Below are 19,580 nucleotides of genomic sequence, written 5' to 3' on the forward strand. Positions count from 1 at the left end.
AGGAGACCCCAGGCGCAGATGTGAACGAGCCCTTATTGAATATTTGGCATTTTATATATTCATTTTTAAAGGTTAAAGTGGTTTATCTACTAGAAACATGTTTCCTCATGGTGGACCTCAGTATGGTGACTCCTATATTCTCCCATATACCCCCAGTGCTGTCTGGAGACTCATTTGCATATGGTGAAAATTGGGAATGTCACCGGAATGGCGGCGCAGAGAAGACTTCTAATGGTAGGGGAAGAATAATAGCCTTTCTTAAGGCTATTCCGATGTGGTAGGCCTGAAAAAAAGGATTCTAATAATAGAATCCCATTAAAAATATATCTGGATGAAATTTAAAAATCAAAATTGTTTTAGTTGTCCTATTTTTAATGAAAATTCTGTTCAGTTTTCCTGCGGATGCTGTTAACAATTAACAATTAATAAATGTATAACATATGTTGCCATGGAGGATGTCATCAAGTGTTTCCTAATTTTTAATTGATAAGTACAATTTACTAATCAATCTATGCCAGTTTTCTGGTGTAGATGGGGGTAACTGCAGCATCGCACCCAATGAGGCAAGGTGAGGCGATGGAAGTGAGGGAACATAGTAAACACTGTTACTCACCTCTCCTGGATCCAATGTTAATCCTAGCAGGCTTTGGGCTTGTATGATAATGTCACGTGGTCTGGGAAATTACCATATAGGCCCAAAGCCTGTGCTAGTAGTAATAGCCTGTTACTGCTAGCACAGGCTTTGGGCCTGTATGGCAACAGGCTGTTACTTCTAGCACAGGCTTTGGGCCTGTATGGTACTGCTAGCACAGGCTTTGGGCCTATATGATAATATCTCAGACCAAGTGACGTCTGGGACATTATCATATAGGCCCAAAGCCTGCTAGGATTAACATTGGATCCCAGAGAGGTGAGCAACAGTGTTTATTATGTTCCCTCACCTCCCCTGGGGCTCCGATTATTATACTCAGGGACTGAAAAGACCCCTGAGTATAATAATAGTTCATGTGGGTGGGCAACTGTGGGGTATAATAGAGCTTGAAGGGTACCACTGTGGGGCATAATATAGGCTGCAGGGGCCGCTGTGGGATATATATATACATATATATATATGTGTATATGGGTTGGGTGCATGGAGAAGTGAGGAGTCAAAGATATCTGTGTTGCAAACTTTACAGAATGAAGTCACAGCTGGAAGAAGTGGTCATGGTGGTCCAAAGGGAAGAGACAGGAAATGTGGGAAGATGTCTCCTGTGAGTATTACTGCACAAAATATTACTGCATTGTATTTATTGAAATGTTACCTCTAGCACCCCCAACCCCATCCTGCTGCCTGAGGCGATGATCAAAAGATGAACTCCCCCTGCCACAGAACCTCCCCTGCCCCAGAACCCCCCCCCCCCCTGCCCCTGCAGAGAGGCTAGGTTCACCACTGGGTAACCCTTATTGTGTCAAACATGTGCCACATTGCCTCAATCACCACATTATACAAAAGTAGGCAATTTTTACTTCCCATATTCTTCTGCGCTCAGCCACCATCTCTTTGATTCTGCATGGTCTAACACTTTGTAGCTGAACTGTAGTTACTCTTAGATGTCTCAAAAATTAATTTATATAATAATGTGGCTGAAACCTGCACTTGGAGGGATGTCCACATACTTTTGGATGTGATGTATTGTTTTCATGAGCTTCTATAGGGAGCTTTGGTAAATGTGGAAATTGTAAAGGTAAAATGCTATCTGTCATTCATCTTACCCCAAAACAATTAGAATGAAAAATAAATGTCTAAAAACAGCACAAAAGAAACTGAGAGAAGTGCAAGATACGTAATGGGAATTTATTTTGGAGGGAAAGGATTTCCAATTACAACAGTGTATTAGAGTCCAATTTCATATCCAGTGTCAATATTGTATATAGAACTTAATGCAGAATGAAAGAATTCTGGAAATAATCAGAAGTGAACAATTATACATGTAATATAACCCTAATCCCATTTTAAGCCTTATTGCTTGATTTTTGTCACACATTAGCTGTAAAATGTCAAGAATGTCTAGAAAAACAGGTTGCACATTAGATAAAGTATTAGAATGATTTACAGGTATTGGGAGGGGTCGTACATTTGCCTTGTATTTTCAGTTGTGCATAATAATACTACAACACTATAAGAAAGAACAGACCTCCAGAAACTACTGTTCTCACTGAGTTGCAATGGATACAGCAGGAAAGGTAAGACATACTGCAATGTACAGCAGGATACTGCATTAGATAACAGCTGTAGTGGTTCAGTGTAAATGTAATCTTAAAGACTATATACAGTATTGCCATTACCATTTTTTATGATCAAATGTATTTCAGGATTTTCTAAAAAAAATTGTAATTGTAGTTTAGTAATCTGTCGGACTGACCACAAACCACGGGTTTTTTTTGTTGTTGTTATTGTTTCGCCTCTGATAAAAATTTGAGTAAAAAGTGATCAAAGCAATAGATATTCCCCCAAATTGGTATAACTACAAAATACACCTAGCACCGCAAAAGACTCCCTTCTATGTTATTCATCTGTCACTTACTGACCAGGGAAATCAGCATAGTAAGTGCAGTGTAATGAGACTTCTATCCTTTATGTCTCTGCAAAGCTAATAGCATGATAGAAAGGAAGGCTGCATCAGAAGACCTGCGTCAAATGGAGAAGAAGGACAGGGGGTGGCAGTAATTGAGCTTGGATTTGTCACGGTGGCTTTGCACTCTACCAATTTTCTCCAACTCTACTCATGGGTTGGTGCAGTGCTAAGGAGGACATGCAGTATACCTGATTGTGGTGGTAGGCTCTCCAGAGGGCACTTTCTAGTTCCTGAGCCTGATGGGAGTTGGAGTGCGCAAAATTACGCGCGTTATACGCCCGTAACGATACATTGAAATGAATGGGCTCTGTTTTGAGCACTCACATTCTGACACGGGTATACGTGCCAGAATGCGCGCGCGTTAACTCCGTGTGAACTCACCCTAACAGCTTCCCAAAATTGAGGTATACTTCTTACAACTTTACCAATGTGAGTTGGAGCTGAGCTGGCAGTTGGTTGACCTGAATGGATGTCTGAACTTCCCTTACTGCGAGATCAGCAGGGTGCTCTGAGGTTCATGTAACACTTATCCTCAGAGTTTAAATCTGGCACATACTCATCTGCCAGTTAAGACTAGGCTCACACTAGCGCTTGTTATATGTTTGGACTTTCCATCCCTGAACCTGCTTAAAAATGCAGAGAGAAAAGTCTCTTCAGCAAGAATTTTTCTGCATTTTTTGGGCAGAAAACAGGAGGAGGGTTTCCATGTATAACTGCTTTTTAAGCGGGTTAGCTTTCCGTTTTTCAGGTCCCCAAGTGGACTCAAAAACCTAGCGTGAACCTAGCATAAGGAAAGCTTTCTTTCTTCTGACTTCTGCACAGTACTGGGCTGACTAGAAGGTCTTCAGACCAATCAGGGGTCTAGCTCAGGCTCACGAACCTCTCTGCACTCCCTCACCCCTCCAAGGAACTGAGAAAACTCATGGTCCATTCCTCCTCTCTAGAACTTGCTGAGTGGGTCATACCAAAACTCTGCTCCACACTTACCCACAGTGGTAGATCCCATTAATGTGGGGATAAACATGCATTATATACACATTATGTAAATATCACAGTGCAAACATAGGATATACAAAACAAATGAAATATATACATTTTGCACCACTCCAGTGGGATTCTGCACAAGGCTTACACAAGATCATATGAAATATACTTTAATAATACTCTATGGAGGCATTCATACTTGCGGCTGGTGTTTGTCTGTCATCCTTAATATCAGAAAAACAGATTGAGAATGGTTTGCAAATGGACCGTTTAAAAATCCATTCACTTCAATGGGTTTTTAAAGTAATTGCAGGTGTCCATTTGCAGCCTCTCTGCCTTGAAAGCGATTTTTTTGGACAGACACAAAGTCCTGTATGTCCGACTTTGAAGCGATTGGTTTTGTAAATGCATTACCATTACCATTTGCAAACCGTTCCCAATCTGTTTTTCTGCAATTTTGGTGGATTCACGACAGACGGAAACCAGGCGCAAGTATATACACCTCCTATGCTGTATTATAGAGGCAAAAAGGCAAATTTCCCAGAGGTCATGACGTTTGTCTAGAAGTAGATGTTTCCAAAGAGGGGATACTTTCTGAGCTATATGGCCCTATTGCATCACACATTAAAGGAAACAGTGTTTTATCATACTGGTAAAATATGTGAGTTTGAACTTGGAACTCTTTGAAGAGAAAATAAGTTATCTCTAGACGGTACAAAGTACTGGTTTAATATAGCAAAAACACATACAGTAAGTTCTCTAAAATAGCAAACAAAACTGCCATAAATGTTACAAAGGCATTAACCTTAACCTTAAGGCTGGGTTCACACTAGCGTAGGTGTCCGACAGCTAGTGTCCACAGCAACTGTCCGCACAAGATTTTAACATCGGACACTAGCTGAGTCCGTTTACAATTTCCATTATTTTAAATGAGATATTATGTTGTGTTCTTTAGTGTCCATGTGTGTCCTTAAGTGTCCATTTACAAAGATGTCCGATTTTTCAAGTGGAGAGCAAAATCCTACATATTTTTTTCCCATAATCCCCTAGTGGGCAGAAATGGCTTGTAAGTCTCCATTCGCCTGTCAAAGTGCACACTCTCCCTAAGGAGTGTTATTATCTGATACTGGTCTATAGTCTCTCACTTTGCCAAACTAGTATCCCTACGCTGCGCTGATGAGATCCAACAGATTGAAACGGCACTGTCCACAGCTGGGAATCTGTTCCTTTTGGAATAGAAATATTAGTTTGTCAATAATGCCTGCATTATGTTATTAGACTTTTTAAAAAGTCATGCATGATGTTAAGGGGGCTGCCCTTAGAGGGCAGCAAACAGAGGCACTGCTCTCCTAATTACATCCTGGAGAACAGATTTGCATATTTTTTCCCACTTTTCTGTCTACATTTATGACAAAATTGATGCTGCATATTATCAGGAAAATATGGCTGGCTTGACAGTTTTGAAAGTTGAGCACACAAATGGGCATAGTTTAAAATTCACATTTATGAGACAAACAGAAAAGCATGAATATGGCAGATTTTCTTGTGCAAGTTTAAAATGGTGTAACCATAGTTGAAGATTGAATTGAGACAGAATTTTTGTGCCTGGGCAACAGAAACAAATTTTTTAAGCAATGGAAACAGGTTTTTTGGCACAATGGAAACATATTTTTTGGTGCATTTGAAAAATGACCCAGAATTTTGGTACACCAGAAAGTTAGGGAGATTTATGACAAATTCAATAAAGGGATCCTATCATTTAAACTCAAATTTTTCTGCCTACCATGTAGGAATAGCCTTAAGAAAGGCTATTCTTCTCCTACCGTAAGATGACTTCTCCGCGCCGTCGTTCGGTATATAATCCGGTTTTCATCAGTATGCAAATGAGTTCTCTCGCAGCACTGGGTGCAATCTCCAGCGCTCAAACAGCAGTGGGGGAGTCCCCAATGTTGCGACAGAACTCTCCAGCGCCGCCTCCATCTTCTTCAGGAACAGGTCTTCTTTGCGTCTTCTTCCAGTGGTGGCTTCAAACTTCTAGGCCTCGGACAGCCGACTGTGCATGCCTGCCGGCCATAAGAAATTGGCCGCTTACAATACTGTGTAAGCGGCCATTTTCTTGTGGCTGGCGAGCATGCTTAGTCAGTTTTATCCTAGGCCCGCCTAGGCCCGAGACCTAGAACTTTGAAGCCACCGTCAGAAGAAGACAGGCTATTCCTGAAGAAGATGGAGGCAGAGCTGGAGAGTTCTCTCGCAGCATTGGGGATGCCCCCAATGCTGTTTGAGTGCTGGGGCTCGCCCCCCGTGCTGTAAGAGAACTCATTTGCATACCAACGAAAACCGGATTATATACCAAACGGCGGTGCGGAGAAGACATCTAAAGGTAGGAGAAGAATAGCCTTTCCTAAGGCTATTCCTACGTGGTAAGCAGAAAAAAAATGAGTTTTAATGATAGGATCCCTTTAATGTGTCTAAAACTACAAACGGGATGCATAGTTTCAGACAGTGCAAAGTTCGACAGTATTGATAAGTATGACCTACTCTGTCTGCAGTGACCAAAAAACATAGATTACAGATCATGACATACTGTATTTCATTATTGCTCTGCTTTAAATGTACAACCACGTGTATTTCTGCACCAAATTTGGACAAAGTTGAAGTGAAATCTATATCAGCAAATCTGCACCCTATTATGAAGATTTTGGTGCCCAATTTCCCAGACATTGTGGGTGAAACAAAATAAAAAAATCAATATACTCACTTAGTATACTCTCATTATTCTGCCCAGGGGCATAACTAAAGTCTTGGGGGCATGGGTGTAGCAGAGCTCAGCGCACACTCAGCTCTACTACATCTCTACAACAGAGTGTAGAGATGTAGCAGAGCTGAGTGTGTGCTGAGCTATGTTACACCAGAGATGTGTGTGACAGGAGGAATAGCCAAGCTGAGCGCATGGCTAGCTCTGCTTCATTTCGCCATAGGTATGCATTGACCAGCGTTGATTGGCCAGTCTTACAGCATTCGGTCAATCAACACTGGTTCTGCTGGAGGAGGCGGAGTCTAAAATCGGACCAGAATGGAAACTGCTGTGGACGGCTCTTAGACTCCGCCTCCTCAGGCAGAACCAGCGTTGATTGGCCGAATGTCGTAGACTGGTCAATCAACGCTGGTCAATGCATTCCTATGGGAAAAAGTCTGCTCCAGCATATTGCAAGCTGACAGGGGATCCCGACATAATAAAGGTACTTGATGCCCCCAGACATGCTTCCCCTGCTGTCCCAGTTGCTTTCCAGGGTGTTGGCATTATTTCCTGGGGTGTCTTAGTGGACTTGGTGACCCTCCTGAGTCGAATGGTGGGAACCCCTGTAGCGAAGCATTTTCTCCCATAGACTATAATGGGGTTCGATATTCCTTCGAATAGTCGAATATTGAGATGCTATTTGTAACGAATATCGAATCTCGAACATTTTACTGTTCGCTCATCTCTAGCCGTCATCACACTCGGCATGCCCATGTCACTGCTGGTGGCCTATCACCGACCTCAGCGGTAACCCCAAGGCAATGACATCACCAGGAGAGCACTGACTGTTTACTGCAAGGAGGCCCAAAAGAGGTAAGGAAAAGTGAGTATGAATGTTTTTATTTTTTTCACTTCACCTGGGCCACCCCAGAAGAGACCCCAGAGTATGATGTGGTGGTATTTTAGTTCGCCTGAGACAAATGTGCATTCATTTGGTTTTGTGAAAAAAAATTAACAATATGGAATATTCAAGTCGAGCCTGGCTCGATACAAAGCAATTCGTCCATCTCTAGTGACATTGATCAATGGTTGAAGGTAATAGGATATTTAACCTAAAATGCGCTGTATAACCTTGAATCAATATTATTACACAACAGACTATGAAAAAGTCATGTTATGCTCTCTTCCAGTTTTGTAGAGCCAAGTAACTGTTATTTTTATACACTTCAGGTTATTAAATGCAAAGCCGCAGTGTTGTGGGAGCCACGTCAACCATTTCAGATAGAAGAGATTGAAGTTGCCCCACCAAGGGCTCATGAGGTCCGGATAAAGGTAAACTATACATATATGTAACCCATTTTAGTCCGTTTATAGGAATTTTTTTTTTTATAACTTTCCTTCAAAGAGAAGTTTACTAAAAATTAACAAGTGGGAATTGAACGTATTAGATGAGTCTGTTATCCTGGAAATGGGAATCAGTCTTGTATTGCAGACTCAAAGTTTTGCATTTGCTAGACAAAAATCACCTTGGCTGGCTGTGGGCACATACAAGCATTGTTGTCACAGTTTACTTTGTTACTTTTCACCCCATTTCCCCGCAAATTAAATGGTGGACAACTTCCATCCAATAGAACAAGCACTATTGATGGAAGTAGCCATGTGACTAGGCCACATGGCCACCAAAGCAAAAGATTGGGCCTAAAGAAACATACAATTTATTGCAAAATGACAACTTGTGGCCAATAAAAAGATGACTTTGGTGTTATTGAGCAGTGTATACACTACCCATATGGATAGTGATAGTTATGTGGTGGCCAACATGCTATATGGTATCTCATCCATTAAGCAAACAGCTCTTCTGATCCAGCTGCTCATCTGTCTCCTGAGCAATGAGGATAAGTGATGGAATCCTCTTTGGTACCCAAGATGGTGAAAGCTCAGGAGCATATTCCCCTTGGGCCCTTCCTATACTCACATCCTGTATACAGCTATAGTATTGTGTAATGAGCAAAGATCAACTTTGCTGAGATAACCAGATTCTATTTAGAATTCATAGTGTAACTAAAGAACTACCAGGTACTACCTTGCCCTTAAAGATTCATTTACTTTGAAACATGTACCCTACGCTACAGCTGGTAACAAACTGTGTACTATCTTGAAGCCATGATAATCATTTGCCAAGACACTAACACGTCTACTGTCTTTTCTGAATAGATAGTTGCTACTGGAATATGTCGATCAGATGATCATGTATTGGATGGATCAGTGAAAAACCATAAGTTTCCACTGATTTTAGGTCACGAAGGTGCTGGCATAGTAGAGAGTGTTGGGGATGGAGTAACTACAGTCAAGCCTGGTAAGTTTGACAAAGTTGAGGGTTGAATTCCCACAATTTAAACTAAGGATAAGTCTAAAATATTTAAGACCTAGAAACTCCTTTAGGCTTGGACCCCATGTAGCAGGCCACAGCCAAAAAGTAGAAATGCTGCATGTTTTTCCCTGAGCACTTTTTCTCAGAAAGTAGACATAATTTTCAGACTTTCTGCTTCAATTATACATATAGGGAAACAGCAGCTTTTGCCATAGGTATAATTGGCATAGGGCGATTTACAAAAAAGTGATGGTTTTTGAAATTGCAGATTGTCCGTTGTGGATATTTTTCTGCAATCCCATCTACTTTGCAGATACTATACATTTCCCCTGAGGCAAAATCGCAGCGTTTATGCTACATGGGGGGAAGGGGGGAGAGAGGAATCATATTCAACTGTTCCAATGCTCCGGAGTTCTCCCAGTGTGGTTCAGTCATGCTGCTTTGGTATCTTGTCAAAGTGAAACTGCTCGCCAGCTGTGACGTCCTGGATCCCTTCGACTGAAGCTGCTGATAGGACTCACATGTGGTGGGATTGGCCTCAACGGGTGGTGGCCTCAAGGAAGAGCTCATGGATATCATGTCACAGGTAGTGACATCACATGCCCTTCGCTGAGTCTGCTGACTGTCCTCAGTGTTCACATGTGGTGGGACTTCCGTAGGAAGTTAACAGTGGACTAAGAGGAATGGACCATCGGAGCACCAGGAAAGGTGAGTATAATTTTTGAAAATTTATTTTTACTCACCAACCCTAGCCAATTTAATAAATATACTTTTTGACCATTTTTGCTTGGACAACCCATTTAAGCACTGCATATTTGTGAATACAGTTTATGAAGTGGGATATTCACTGGTGTTCCCTTACGTGGGTGAAGGTATAGCTATTGACTTTTAAACTAATGTTACAGGCATATTGGAGCCTATATAGTTATGCCTTTGTCTTCCATATCTAATTTTAGAAATAGCATTCACATTAATTCACATTAATACTGTGGGCTGTGAAATGTACTAAACATTTTTTTCAATTCTAGGAGACAAAGTAATACCACTGTTCCTTCCTCAATGTGGAGAATGTAGAGGGTGTTCTGAACCTAAAAGTAACTTGTGTTACAAATCAGAGTATGTCTATTATTATTACTATTATTATAATTAATTATACGTATTACTGTACCATAGGCAGTCCTAGAAGCTTTCCATATTTTTCAAGATAAACACTTAAAGGGGCTTTATCAGCAAAATTATGCTGTATTCAGGCACCGCTTATCTTATTTTAAACCCCCCCATTTTAAAATAATACCCTAAAAACGATTATTCAAATGATACTTACCGTGCACGGTTGGCGGTCGTGCACTGTTGGATGTCATCTTGCTGTCACGCCTTCCTCTTCTTTCTTCTTCCAGCCAAGCCCTCCTGTCCTCGCTCTTCCACGCCTTGATCTTCTGTTCTTCCGGTGGTTTGTGTTCAAATCCCGCGCGTGCGCAGTATCGCTCCCTCCAGAGCGCTACTGCGTACGCTCCAGCACCATTTTTGTTGTAGTTCTAATTTCCCCTTAGAACTACGCAAGCGCATCCACAGTACGCTCGTGAACTTCTTCATTCTGGAAGAAAAGAAGATGAAGGCGTGGAAGAGCGAGGACAGGAGGGCGTCGGTAGAAGAAGAAAGAAGAGGAAGGCGTGACAGCAAGATGACGGCCGACAGTGCACGAACGCCTACCGTGCACAGGTATCATTTGAATAATCGTTTTTAGGGTATTATTTTAAAACGGGGGGGGGTTAAAATAAGATTAGTGGTGCCTGAATAGCCTTTTTAAATAATTTTGCTGATAGAGCCCCTTTAAGTATTTAAAGGCTCTTTTTACAGGGGCTGAGAATTTGGTCAATTATCTACAACAAGTACTAGGAGCGCTTGTTCCAGAGAATTGCCCTGTCTAATTCTGCTGCCCTTCCACCCCATTATACTTACCCTCCACGCTTCTTCCAGAGAGACAGCTCCTCCTCCTATACTGATTCTGTAGGGTTCGCGCTCTTCACCAAGCACTGGGTGCACTGCTGACAATAATTCACCTGTACTGCATATCCACATATGCGCAGTAGAGTTGGATCATCGCTGCAGAGAACAGAGCATCGATGGAGAAGAGCGAGGACCTGCAGAATCAGTACAGGAGGAGGAGCCATCTTGCAGGAAGAAGTGTGGAGGGTAAGTATATAATATGGGTTGGGGGTTGGGCTGAGTAGTTAGGGAAGGGTAGGATAGCTAGAGAGACAGGAACGGGGTGTGTGGGAGAAGGGGGATGAGGAAGGAGGGGGAGTAAGGTGAGAGGGGTTAGTGTAGAACTTACATAGCAGGAAGCTGAACCCTGTAAACAAATCCAGGAGATACCAGGAGCTCCCAGAGACACCTAGAAATCTCTCTAAACATGTCTAAAGGTATATGGGTGCATTTATTATCCCATTAATATCACTAACAGACATTTTTTTGCCCGGAAAAAGCATTAAGGCTAAGGCCTCAGGTAGAGAAACAAAGCAATGGGCACAGTGGATTTTTTTCGGGATGGGATTAGCCAAATTTCATACACTTTCCAGGTACCGTAAAACACTGTTATACAGAACCTCCAAAGTGACTGGGATTCTGGCTAATCCCATCCACACATGTTCATTGAAAATGGATTGCAATTCTGAATACTAACGTTACCTAGGTTACATGTGCCTCAAAAACAATCATTTATCGCCATCTAGGTTCCATTTGAGGCTTAAGTGAAGCATCATTGTGAATGCTATTGAGCAGCTTTGTTCGGGTTATTGGCTTCTTTCTTACATGACAATTCTATAGTATAAAGATACTTTTTACATTTACTTAACAGCATTGGCAAGCATACTGGTCTGATGTCAGATAACACCAGTAGATTTACCTGTAAGGGACAAATACTTCATAATTTCATCAACACCAGCACTTTTACTGAATATACTGTAGTGGAAGAAACATCTGTGGCCAAGATATCTGATGATGCTCCCCTGGACAAAGTATGCTTGATCGGATGTGGCTTTTCCACAGGATATGGATCTGCCATTAATGTGGCTAAGGTACTGTAAATGAGTAAACCAATTCCAAATAGGTGAATCAAACAATTCAAATGCGTTTGACATTTTATTAACAACTCCTTTGTATTTGGTGTATTACATGAATCGTACAGTATTATATTTTCAATGTCATAGTAAGAACCGGTCACCTGGTCATCTTCTCTGATCTGTCCATTAGTAAATAATTGTGTCCCATCAAATAATAATTCTGGAGCATCTTTTCCTATGTTGGTGAGTTGTACAGTTCCTGTTATTCCCTGGATAAAGTTACAAACCCTGAGTGCTACCATTTCCACAGATTGTTAGACACGCCGGAGAGAAACTGATGCCAGATCGGATCCTATAGTTCTCTACAGCCATTAGTTCTGGTGCCACATGGCCCTGTATCTGAGCCTCAGCCACAGGGAATAAGCGATGCCTGCAGAGTTTTTCCAGCTGGCTCTCTTAGGGTAACACAGGGTTTTTTGGACCGGAACGTGAGGCGGAGGCCGCATCAGTTTCCGGTCCAAAATATGGGTAGCCGCAACTGAATGCCGGTGCACTGCACTAGCATCCAGTCACGCACTCCGCTCTGGATTAGGCCCAATGAATGGGGCTAGTCAGGAGGAGGGAGTGCCTTCAGGCCGAATCGCGAGGCGAAACGAACAAGCCGGCTCCCAGAAAAAACTCTTGACCATCTCCCATTGATTTCAATGGGAGCTGTCTTTTTGGTCAGGATTTTGAGGCTGTATCCACATATCCGTAATCTCTGTGTAAACTTACCCTTAGGGTATGTTGTTTTTTGCAGGATGAAAAAATCTTCAGGGATTCCGAAACTTTTTTTTTGCATTTTTTTTTACATGATTCGGTTTTTGAAACGTTTTTTGACGCTTTTTTGAGCACACTTTATGGACCTAGAAACTTCACTTTGAATAGATGCTAGGCTGAGACTAGAAATTGCGGAAATGCATAAGTGATGTTTTTTTTTTACATAGAACTGTATGTTGAAGGGGGTTGAAGGAAAGGAGTGATGAATTTACATGGTACTGTATCATGGAGGGTGTGAGAAAAGGGAGTTGTTGTATGGAGGACCTACCTCTAGTAATCACAGAATACCCAAAAACCATGAACATACCTGCGGAGACTAGCAGGTCCTCCCTCCAGCAACTTCCTTCTAGACTTTTCATTAGTGAGGTCATTGGAGTTGCTGGAGGGAGGACCTACCAGGGACAACTTCATTCTAGACAAATTCTCCATTCTTTAATGTTAATTATGTGTGGGGGCACCAATGGGGAATTATACTGTGGGGGGCAACTATGAGGATACTGTGAGGAGGCACAATAATGGGGCATTATACTGTATGGGGGCACTAATGTCCTATTAGCACCCCCACAGTATAATGCTCCTCAATTCCCACACCCACCATATAATGCTCCTCAATGCACCACCAACAGTATAATGCCACGTTAGTGCCAACTGCACAGTCTAATGCCATGTTAGTGTCACCTGCACAGTATAAAACTATCTTAGTCACCCCCTCAAAGCATAATGCCACGTTAGCCCCCGCACAGTGTCACAGTATAATGCCACATTAGTCATTCCCTGAATAGAGTAATGCCACATTAGTGCGCCCAACACACAGTATAATGACATGTCAGTCGCCCCTCACCTTATAAAAAAAAAAAAATTGCCTATACCTGAGGTACATCTTATAGTCAATCACGACTTTTTTTCTGAAAAATACTGTTTATACTGGACATGTTCAGCTAAGGCTTTTAATTGATGGTAGAACCCAATCAACAGACCTTTACTAAAATGTAATTGAGTACCCTTGCTCTATTGGCCTCGGCAGCATATCATGCTTTGTGGACCATCATAGAAAAAACTGATGACAAACTATGGTTTGGAGTAGAAATTTGTGAAAAAGCCTGATGACAAATGATCACATCAGTTTTGGCATCAATTGTAATGACAGAGGCTGCAGTCACACTAGCGTTCCAGGACAGTTTAAGGACTCCGTCCCCCATTACACTTGCAATATGCAGAATGAAAAGTCATGCAAGCAGGACTTTTCTCTTCACCAATATTAGGTGAAACGGGTGGAAATATAATCAATGAGGTCCGTGGGTTTCCACAGGTAACTGCTTTTTAAGCGGACAGGGTTACCCAAGTGGACCTGAAGAGCAGAAACCCAAACGCTATTGGGAACCTAGAGTAAGGAACAAAACTGATACTGATGCAGCTTATATATGTGAACATACCCTAAAACAAATAAGCCAGGAGAGATGACAGACCCTGTGTAAATTATACATTCATTATGTGCAGTTCTTGTGATAATGATGTTGCTCTTTGCTATGCCTAAACATTGCTTTATTATCACATCCATCTATATATATGCAAACGTATAGCAAAAAGAAGGAGAGAATGTTGGAAATATTTTTTTCAATAATCACTTGTAACCATCTTATAATCTATAATTATATGTTACTTTCCAGGTCGAGCCTGGCTCTACATGTGCTGTATTTGGCCTGGGGGGCATTGGCCTCTCAGTGATCATAGGATGTAAAGTAGCAGGAGCTTCCAGAATTATTGCAGTTGATATAAACAGCAAAAAATTTGTAAAAGCGAAAGAGCTGGGAGCCACAGACTGTATCAACCCAAAGGACCATGAAAATCCCATTCATGAAGTGATACAGAAGATGACTAATGGTGGAGTTCACTATTCTTTTGAATGCATTGGAAACACTGATATCATGGTAAGGACGAAAAAGTTATTATTACAGATTTTACATTGACAGGTAAAGTATGTGCTTATTTAATAGATGCCAACAAAACAGCTTGACCTTATATTTGTAGAGTGGCAAGTGTGGATAAAAATAACTAATAAAAAGTTTGCAGATCTTTGCACCGACTGAAATTAGATACATTATTATCTGCACTGATAAAGCACCTTCTAAAACTGACAAATGACATTTAGTCTAAGGCCCAACGTAGCGAAACGCAGCAAAAAAAGCTACAGAAAAAAATGTGGCATCCTTATGAATTTTCTTTATCCTCCTTTCCTTGGAATTGTTAGCCTTTTCCTTAACAGCATTAGAGTCACAAATGAGGCTAATTCATCACAAAAGTGTGGAAAGATAATAGAACTCAATAACTCAAAAACATCCCACACACAGAAAGTAAAATATAATAAAGTTTATTAATACTTACTAAAAATCAAGTAACATATGACAAACAGTACAAGGGGGAATGTAAATACATAAAAGTACTAGTGTATCATTACAGCGGGTAGGTGAAAACACCTAATATCCAAAAAATGGGCAGATAGTAAATAATATCATATAAATAACCCGCAACCATGTACAAAGTGTTAAATAGATATTAGAAAGTGTAAAGGTATATACCATATCCTACAGATATCTGCTACCACTCCAAAAAGTCATACATGGTATACATAGTGGTAAACATGTGACGTAACTCCCATATAAAACACATACCACGTCCCCTGACGAAGCCCACATGCAGTGGGTGAAACGGGCGTCGGGTCCATCATACAGCGTGGTATGTGTTTTATATGGGAGTTATGTCACATGTTTACCACTATGTATACCATGTATGACTTTTTGGAGTGGTAGCAGATATCTGTAGGATATAGTATATACCTTTACACTTTCTAATATCTATTTAACACTCTGTACATGGTTGCGGGTTATTTATATGATATTATTTACTATCTGCCCATTTTTTGGATATCAGGTGTTTTCACCTACCCGCTGTAATGGTACACTAGTACTTTTATGTATTTACATTCCCCTTGTACTGTTTGTCATATGTTACTTGATTTTTAGTAAGTATTAATAAACTTTATTATATTTTACTTTCTGTGTGTGTGGGATTCTTTTCCTTAACAGGACCACTTTATAAGCAGCTGTAGATGGATATGGAGTAGGTTATCTAGAAATCTGTCTTAGGGCTAGTTCACACGATGGGGGTTTGCTCTGGTTTAGACCCAAATGAATGGGCCTTGTCGGGGGGAGGTGTCGCGAGGCAGAAGTCCGCGGCTGAATCAGCCACGGAATCCGTCTGAAAAAAGGGCAGCTCGCTTCTTTTTTCCAGTAGCGGAAAATAGAACGTTAGTGGTCTACATAGACCTCTATTGTGAAGGGTGGATTTTGAGGTGGATTCAGCATCAAAATCCTTCCCTCTTGCCCCTCTTGTGAAATAGCCCTAACTTGCATATTTCGGCTATCTCCCTTTTCCTTCTATTGGTTCCTATAAAGTTAAATTTGTTTTGTCTGTACTCTTTATTTTGGAAGCCTATCCTGAGACATTGGATGTATCTCTCTAGTATCTCTCTGGTTTTCCCCCTTCTTGCATATCGTTATATTGATACATATATAATCTACAGGAGAGACTACAGCTGCAGTCCCCTCTTCTGCACCACCTAATATTTTCTATATTTCATTGATTTTATGATTATGTAAATAGTGCCTGACTGTGAGATATGGAAAGCTACAGAACTGACTGCTGAAGTGAAGAAAAGCACCTGGCATTAATAATGTATATTACTACTATATATTACAATATTGTATATATTCACATGTACTGATGTTTAATGCATTAATAATTACAACAAAAGTTCTGATTTAAGTATACACCTACAACACAGCCCAGTTGTTTTCCCCGCTGTCTTTATAAAACAATAAGTTTTATAATTCTGAAATAAAGCGTAATTGAACAATATCTTGATCTGGATATAAAAGCGAGTGAAGGTCCAATAAAAACATATTTCCTGAAAGGAAAGAACATTGGCATTCCCACAAATGGCAAAAAAATAAAGAATAAAATGGTATGGAAATCATTTATTCCCAGCTGTGTTTACTTTACATGCAAAACAGGGGAAAGTAAGCTCCTCCAAAACAATAATAGCCAGGACATCATGGAGTTGTCATGTCTGTAAATAACAGGGTCATTTAAGGGCAATGCCACTTTGTGATTGTTGTCACAAATATACTGTAACATTTTCACTAGAGTTTTTCATCCTGTTCTGGGATATTGTGCATAGCCACAACCTGGATAAAGTATGTCCCACATATGTCCAAAGTTTTCATATTCTGTAGAAGGAATCTTACTATAATGTCTTAGCTTCTGATCTTATATTGGTGAAGACAGTATGTGTGTAAGCGTTGGAACACAAACTGGCCTACATTTAATAAAGTAGATGCACCTAGAAAGTGGCTAAAATAGCGCATCTGTTCGAATTACAGATGCAGATCTGGGTTAATAGGGAGAACTAGTACTAGATACTTAGATTTAAATGGTAAATACAGCACTATGTGTTCAACATCTCCCAGGTTGCACCAACTCCAACCCCACAATGGTTTTCACCAGAGCCCCAGATGGTGGGGATGGACTTGGCTGCACTTCTGGGTAGAGTGGTATGGGTCAGAAAACACCAAACACACAGCGCACCACAAATCACAGTAAACCAGACACTCAGATCTCTTACCAGCAGACGTTTTCAGGTAGTGGTGTAGGTCCAGGATCCAGAAGGCTGTGGCGGGTGGTCAGAAGATGGAAGTGTAAAGCGTAGTTGTACTGTCCAGGGTCGTCACCAAGAGGCAAACGCAGTACAGTGGGTAATCCAATGGGAATGTCAGGAAGGTAAAGTCAGTAACAGGAATGTTCAATCAGTACAAAACGGTAATTCAGGAAGCGGAAGTCTAGAGGCAAGCTGGGGTCATAAACTGGAGCAGGCACAGTACAAAATCAGGAGGCAAAGGCAAGGTCAGAAGTTAAAGCAAGGGGGTCAGAAACACAGTTAATCAGAACACAGGAAAACGCTTACTATCAGGACACTAGTTCAACTGACTAGCCAGCGACAGGCTGGAGCCAGAGCCCATATTAAATAGGCTCCGGCACGCTGCTAGGGATGGGCATAGAAGAGGTGGTGAAGGTCTTCTGGTCTTCCTGCAAAAAATAAGTCCTCGCATAATTCCATTAAAAAAAAAAAAAATTAAAGGGGCTCTATCACTGGATTTTCGCTATTTTAGATAAACATATGCCTGAATAGCCTTTAAAAAGGCTATTCAAGTCCTGCTAACCGTTTGTTAAAAGACCCTTCCCCCCTGTTTTAATGAATTACCTTTTAAACATATATGTAAATGCACATTCCCGGATTTATAGATATTGCAATATAGGCCAAAATCCTCTGTTAGCAGTAACAGCCTGTTGCCTTACAGGCCCAAAGCCTGTGCTAGCATCAACAGGCTATTACTACTAGCACAGGCTTCAGACCTGTATGGTACTGCTAGCACTGGTTTCAGGCCTGTATAGTACTGCTAGCACAAGCTTTGGGCCTATATGGTAATATCCCAGACAATGTGACGTCATATAGGCCCAAAGCCTTGGATTAACATGGGATCCCAGAGAGGTGTGTAACACTATTTATTATGTTCCCTCACCTTCCCTGGGGCTCTGATTATTATATTCGGGGGTCTGAAAAGACCCCCCCCCGAGTATAATAATAGCGGTAGTGGGATCGTGGCCTTGGCCTAGGCCTGCTCTCTGCCGCCCTCCTTGGACTATAGTAGAAGAGGAAGCAGGGATGGCAGTGAGCAAGCCCAGGGAGGTAGATAAATAGGCCGCTACCTGCTGGGGACACTCCAGCAGGAAGCTGCCTATTATAAAAAAAAAATTTTAAAAAAATTTACTCACCAACCTCGTTGCTACTCCTACGGCCACCTCCTCTTCACCTGGCAGTAAGACGTCTGCGTCTCAGCGCAGGAGGTGCGATGACACTGACTGCGCTGAGACACAGAGGTCTAAACCAGCGCAGGAGAAAGCCGCTCAGATTATTTTCAGTGAGACTTCTGCGCTACTTTAGGAAAAAAAAGTTTTATAAAATTGTCGCAGCTGCCGCCCCCTCTGGAGTGCTGCCTGAGGCCGTCGCCTCACTTCACTTCATTAGAGGTGCGGCCCTGAAGGGACCTTTGTGTCTATATGAGTTTATGTGAGAATGTGAATTGTTTGCAAAAATTCCTACCAATAACAAATCAGCCTCATGTGAATATTCCCCTAGATGTTTTCTTCAATGCTCTCCACATGTTTCAGGTTTCTGCAATACTCTCCAGCCACTTCAGTTGTGGCACTGCTGTTATAGTTGGAGTCGCTCCTTCGCTATCAACACTCTCATTTGCACCAATGCTGCTCCTCACTGGGCGAACCTTAAAAGGGGCTATATTTGGAGGTGTGTGCCTAGGATTCAGAAATTATGTTGTTGTACTGTGAGATGTTTTGTATACATTTAGCCTAATAATTATTATTTTTGTATAGGTTTTAAGAGCAAGGAATGTGTTCCTCAACTAGTATCAGATCTGATGACTGAGAAGTTCAAAGTGGATGGTTTAATATCCTACAACTTGCCATTCCAAGAAATCAATAAAGGTTTTGACCTCTTGCACAAAGGTGAAAGGTATGTCTTGCAGATAAACATAAAAAAATAAAGAATATTACAAATGGCGCTTTCCTGAAACCCAAAATGACCTGTTATATTGGTATATAAATAGACAAAAGGAATCACATGTCTTTAGGTTAAGGCCTCACAAAGTGGACCGCTGCAAAAGAAACGTGGTGGCAACACATCGCTGTTTTTCCAGTAGTGCTTTTCACAGACCTTTTGCTTCCATTATACAATATACAGAAACTACCAGCATTTCTGTAGGTAAAATTGACAGGCTGCAATTTCCAAAATCGCAACGGTTTTGTAAATCGCAGCATTTCCGCTGCATGTATTTTTCGGCAATGTGTGGTGTGGT

At 41.3% G+C, this 19,580-nt stretch overlaps 1 protein-coding gene across 1 annotated transcript; it reads left to right on the forward strand.

Annotated features, from left to right (window-relative positions):
- The first annotated feature begins 2,208 nt into the window (after positions 1 to 2,208).
- On the forward strand, positions 2,209 to 19,268 carry LOC142217580 (alcohol dehydrogenase 1-like). Its single transcript, XM_075285878.1, has 8 exons — positions 2,209 to 2,226; positions 7,570 to 7,671; positions 8,554 to 8,695; positions 9,739 to 9,826; positions 11,568 to 11,787; positions 14,259 to 14,519; positions 18,877 to 19,012; positions 19,099 to 19,268. Exons 1-8 carry the CDS (start codon positions 2,209 to 2,211, stop codon positions 19,266 to 19,268), a joined length of 1,137 nt encoding a protein of 378 aa, XP_075141979.1.
- The last annotated feature ends 312 nt before the right edge of the window (positions 19,269 to 19,580 follow it).

Source organism: Leptodactylus fuscus, chromosome 1, assembly GCF_031893055.1.
Source record: "Leptodactylus fuscus isolate aLepFus1 chromosome 1, aLepFus1.hap2, whole genome shotgun sequence".
In the NCBI taxonomy this organism is placed as follows: domain Eukaryota; kingdom Metazoa; phylum Chordata; class Amphibia; order Anura; family Leptodactylidae; genus Leptodactylus; species Leptodactylus fuscus.

Excerpts from the sequence above, each read along its gene's own strand:
- LOC142217580 (XM_075285878.1), top strand. Across the intron at positions 8,696-9,738 it reads AGTAACTACAGTCAAGCCTG|GAGACAAAGTAATACCACTG; the intron begins GTAAGTTTGACA and ends TTTCAATTCTAG. Across the intron at positions 9,827-11,567 it reads AACTTGTGTTACAAATCAGA|CATTGGCAAGCATACTGGTC; the intron begins GTATGTCTATTA and ends TTTACTTAACAG.